Here is a 5,213-nt window from a genome sequence, read left to right on the forward strand (position 1 = left end):
TTTGTCAACTTAATATATTTATTATATTTTATTGACAAATGACACCATATACCATTATAGCTAATAAGGCCTTTATTTAGAAGTGTTTTAAAAAGATGATTAAAAGTTAATTTTTTTTATTCATTTATTTTTAAAAACGTATAAAAAAATATATGAGAAGTGATGTGACTCAAAATAGATTAAAAGTCAAAAAACAATTTATAATTGTATTTCCAAAACACCTCTTAGCAACATTCAATAAAAGTCATTAAAAAAATTAAAAAGTTAAACTATATAAAAAAAGTCAAAAAAAAAATTTATCTCTCTACTTTTTGCACATATTTTTGTAAAAAAAAAAAAAAAAATTTAAAATTCTAAATATATTAATTTTTTTATTTTATATTTTAATATAGAAAAATTAAAAAATTATTAAAATAACATGTTACAAACGAGGCATCATTTTATTTCATTATTATTTTTTAAATCAGTGGCGATCATGTGATTCTGCGGACAGCTAGGACCATTTTGTTGTGTTTAGCTTTTTTGTTTTGAGTATGTTGTACCAGTATTTAATTGGAAGAGAACATGTGGTCTACGTGCATTGAACCCCCGGCCAAACTTAACATTCACACACCCACACGTATACCAAGCCCCACTTCAATCTCCCCCAACCCACCTCCCTCCCCTCAAAAATTTTCTTTCTTCTTCTTCTTCTTCTTCTTCTTCTTCTTCTCTCCTCTATCTGAGCTTGCCAAACTACGACCTCCACCGTCCATGGCGGCCGGATTTTCTGTCTGCCCAAGCTCTCGGTCCTTCCGTTTGGGCCGAAACCCATTCCTCTGTCCAAAACCCAATTCCGTCATCACTCCCACTTATCTATTCTCTTTGCCAATTCGCCGGTTCGATACGATGCTTCGGTCTGGTCGGAAGACAACGACGACGGTCTGTTTCGTGGTGGAAGACAAGAAATTGAATACCCAAGTTGAAACTAACGAAGAGGAGGGTGAGCATGAGGAAATTGAGAAACAGATCTCGGCGGCACGCTTGGCAGAGAAGCTTGCCAGGAAGAGTTCAGAGCGATTTACTTACCTTGTCGCCGCAGTCATGTCTAGTTTTGGTATTACTTCCATGGCGGTCTTCGCTGTTTATTATCGATTTTCTTGGCAAATGGAGGTATTCTCTGTTTTTAAACATTTTCTCAGGAAACATGATTCCATGTAAACAAACAGAGAATAAATTAGAGCTGTTTTGTGGTTTTAGGGTGGAGAGGTCCCCTTCTCGGAGATGTTTGGTACATTTGCTCTCTCAGTGGGCGCTGCTGTAAGTAGTCAGATTTGAAGAAGAGTTGTTGTTGGTATGATTGATTTTTTCTTAATAGAATTGGGGGTTATTGTTGGAATTTCCAGGTGGGGATGGAGTTTTGGGCGAGATGGGCTCACAGGGCGCTCTGGCACGCTTCGTTATGGCATATGCACGAGGTTGGTTTTTGATTTCTTATCCTCGATTTTCTCAGGTTTCCGATGGAGGATTTTGAGAGTTGTTGATTATGTGAGATACAGGTTTCTCAATTCTGATCAACAATTTTAATTGCAGTCTCACCATAAACCAAGAGAAGGACCCTTTGAGCTGAACGACGTCTTTGCCATTATAAACGCCGTTCCTGCCATTGCCCTCCTCTCCTACGGTTTCTTCCACAAAGGCCTTGTTCCTGGTCTCTGTTTCGGAGCTGTATACTTCTCTTCTCTCTCTCTCTCTGTCACTCTCTCTCCATACGTATATAGTAAAACTTTTTCTCTCTCTAGTATCTCCAATCTCTCTCTCTCTGTCTCTCTCTCTGTCTCTCTCTCAATTACTGCCTGAATATCAGTAAATCCATTCCTTTATTTCGGGAAATTTAGTGATATCAAATTTTTTATTAAATAAATAATTAAATATTCTATACTGATCATATTTTATTTTGTGAAATATTTGATTATTTATGTAGTAAAAAAATTGGGAGTTCTAATATTTTATTTTCTTTATTAACACACGTTATTAAGGGTTCGTTTGTTATTGGCTTTTTTAGCTAACTTTTTTATGTTTTGATTTTTTTAGTTTAATTTTTTTAGTCTCGTTTGATTTTTGTTTGAAAGTTTTTTTTACTTTTGTGAGATAAAAAGTGTAATGATTATAGGTAAAAAAAATATTTTGTCTTATTGACTTATATTACTTATTTTGTCTTTTCATGATTATTTAGCTCCAAAATGTTAGCAAAACCATAGTTAAAGGGGTTTGAGATTTTTATTTATTTAAATCTTATTATTTATTTTTATTTTTTATATAATTTTCTATAAAGATATCAAAAGGTAAGTTAAGCTTTCGTTTGAGATATGGATTGATTTTTTAACTTTTTAACTATTTTAGCGTATAGCTAAAAGGTCTCCTTTAGGATGAGTTTTTTTATTTTTTTGACTTTCGTGAAAGAAAAAATAAAATAATAATAGTTTAGGTGTGACATTTTATCTTATTAACTTTTTAGTTTTTTTTTTTGAGGGGCTAAAATAACATCAAACCAACATCCCAAACATAAAAGGTTTGTTTGGTTTGGTTTGGTTTGGTTTTTGGAGAGTAGTTTTTAAAAATTATTTTGAGGAGAGAGTTTAGAAATTTTTTTGGTTTGTTTGGTTGCGTATTTTGAAAATAGTTTTGAAGTTTGGGAGTTTGGAATGATTTGATATTTTGTTATAATTGAGTAGATGTGTGTGAGAGAGAAAAAGTGATTGAGAAAGAGAAATGAGAGAGAAAAAGTGATTGATTGATAGGTAAGAGAAAGAAAGTGATTTTGGAAATTGTTTTGAAAAATTTACAAACCAAATAAATTTTTTAGAAAATTTTTCCCAAAATCACTTTTTGATAACATGTTATTTTCATAACTTTTTGATTTTTTTAATTAAAATATGAGATAAAAAAAATAGTGTAGATTACAAATACACACTCTTGAGATTTGCTTAAAATATAGATTGTCCTATGTGATTTGAAAAATTACAAATACCCTATTATTAGGAATTTTTATTTAACAGAATTAACTAAAAAAATGAAATTCATAATTGTTCTCATATACAACAATAAAATTACTTATATTATTAATTGAAATATATTTTTAACATTATTAAAAATTATTAATTGATTTGATAATTTATTAATAAAAATGGCGATTTGTTATGAAATTAGAAACCTCGGGGATGAAATGTAACTTTCAAAACCACAGGGGACGATTTGTATTTTAATCAAATTTCAAGGGGTGTATTTATAATTTACCAAAAAATTAATATATTTGGAATGACTTTTTAACGTTTTTATCAGAAGATATGTAAAAAATGGAAATAAAATAAAATAAAAATCTTTACTTTTTTAATCTAAATTATTAATTATTAATCTCTACGTTTTTATCTGAGACCTGTTTGGTAACCATTTCGTTTTCAGTTTTCAATTTATATTTACAAAAATTTAAAAAACTGTCATAAAAACTTGTTTGATAATTTTTTTGGTTTATAAATTGGTCTCAGCTTGTAAATTTGAGGAAAAAAACGTAAATTTAAAAAATAAGTTTATGTTGATTTTTAAACAGAATTTTAAAATTTTACTAACAATTTTTTTCAATTAATATTTTTTCCAACTAATACTAACCGATGGGGCAATTGATAATGTTACTTTAAACCTTAGGGAAGGGATTGTAATTTTTAAAATGTGAGGAGTGTCAATGTAATTTACCTAGTGAAGACAAAATTGGTGTTTAAAAAAATTAAATTGCTGAAAGAAAAAATCTGTAATGAAACTTTAAACCTCATGAGGAGATGTAATTTCTAAAAGGTGAGAAGGAGAACTATAATAAAGATAAACTTAAGGGGTGTGAGTCTACTTTATCCTTTTTAATTTAAAAGATTAAATTAAACAGAGTAGTAGAAAATAAAAAAGGAATTAGATTTACATGGGGTAAATGATTTTTTTATTGTATGTAATATTTGCAGGGTCTTGGAATTACAGTGTTTGGGATGGCCTATATGTTCGTTCACGACGGTCTCGTTCACAAAAGATTCCCGGTGGGCCCCATTGCCAACGTACCCTACCTCCGAAGAGTCGCCGCGGCTCACCAGGTATACATCTACACCTATACATACGCCTATACATACGCTATTTGTATAATGCAATAATTAATGATTATTTTTTGGGTAATGGAATCTAAACGTCCAATATCTTTTTTGACTCGAATGTCTGTTTTTGTAGCTCCACCATTCAGACAAGTTCAACGGAGTCCCATATGGACTGTTCTTGGGACCCAAGGTCGGTGATCCTCTCCTCTCCTTCTATTTTTAGTTCTTTGTTTATTTTCATTTATTTACTTGTTCAATAATGACATCTTCTATCTAGAATTTTTCTTCTTCGTTCTATGTAGTCTCACTTACACCATCATATTTTCAGATTTTTATTACAGTGTGCAAAGAGGAAGAAGATTTTGGATAGAATCCTTGTTTTGTTAAATTAAGGCCTCGTTTGGAAAGCGATCGGTTTATTCAAAAAGTCAAAAAATTATTAAAAAAAATTAAAAATCAACAACTCATATCAAAAAGTTAAAAATTTCATTTTCTCTCTACTTTTTGCACATCTTTTCATAAAAAGTCAAAAAACTATTCAAACATACTAATTTTTTTTATATCACATTTTAGTCAAAAAAATTAAAAAGTTAATAAAAAAATTTGTCGCAAACGAGGCCTAAATTATAAATTTTATTGAGGGAATGAGGTTGAATATTGTTGTGTGTGGTGGTGCAGGAACTTGAGGAAGTGGGAGGGCTTGATGAGTTGGAAAAGGAGGTTAATCGCAGAATTAAATTATCCAACAGTTCGTGATCAATTGCTTGTGATTCATTTTAATTTTATCAGTGTAGAAAAATATTATAGTTTTACTAATAAAATGATTCTGAGTTGCTTTTTTGGTTCATTGGAAGAAAATAGATAGAGAAAAGAAAAATAAGAGTTCGATTATAAGAACATCTCGATGTAGTTATTTTTTATGCTTGTGCGCCGTAAGTATATCAATTTAAATTAGAAAAAAAAAAATGTTGCATGGTTTAGGAAAATAGTTAGAAGTTGATTTCTTTCTTTTTGTCTTTTTTTTTTTTTAAAAAAAAAAGTGTAAAAAATGTGAAAAATAATGTAACTTAAAATAGGTTAAAAGTTGACTTTTGCTTTTTAGCT

At 30.0% G+C, this 5,213-nt stretch overlaps 1 protein-coding gene across 2 annotated transcripts; it reads left to right on the forward strand.

The window, feature by feature from the left end:
• The first annotated feature begins 460 nt into the window (after window positions 1-460).
• LOC114310406 (beta-carotene hydroxylase 2, chloroplastic) lies at window positions 461-4,956 on the forward strand. 2 transcript variants are annotated; one of them, XM_028256386.2, is made up of 7 exons: window positions 461-1,152; window positions 1,240-1,299; window positions 1,386-1,457; window positions 1,573-1,707; window positions 3,987-4,112; window positions 4,243-4,299; window positions 4,788-4,956. In XM_028256386.2, the coding sequence occupies exons 1-7, from the start codon at window positions 565-567 to the stop codon at window positions 4,863-4,865; spliced, it is 1,116 nt and encodes a 371-aa protein (XP_028112187.2). In that variant the 5' UTR covers window positions 461-564; the 3' UTR covers window positions 4,866-4,956. The 2 variants fall into 2 exon arrangements, with proteins under 2 accessions (XP_028112187.2, XP_028112188.2); XM_028256387.2 differs by having other exon boundaries at window positions 493-1,152; window positions 1,573-1,690.
• Window positions 4,957-5,213: the final 257 nt, after the last annotated feature.

The sequence above is a fragment of the Camellia sinensis genome, chromosome 1 (genome assembly GCF_055761805.1).
Source record: "Camellia sinensis isolate YWXY chromosome 1, ASM5576180v1, whole genome shotgun sequence".
Taxonomy (NCBI): Eukaryota; Viridiplantae; Streptophyta; class Magnoliopsida; order Ericales; family Theaceae; genus Camellia; species Camellia sinensis.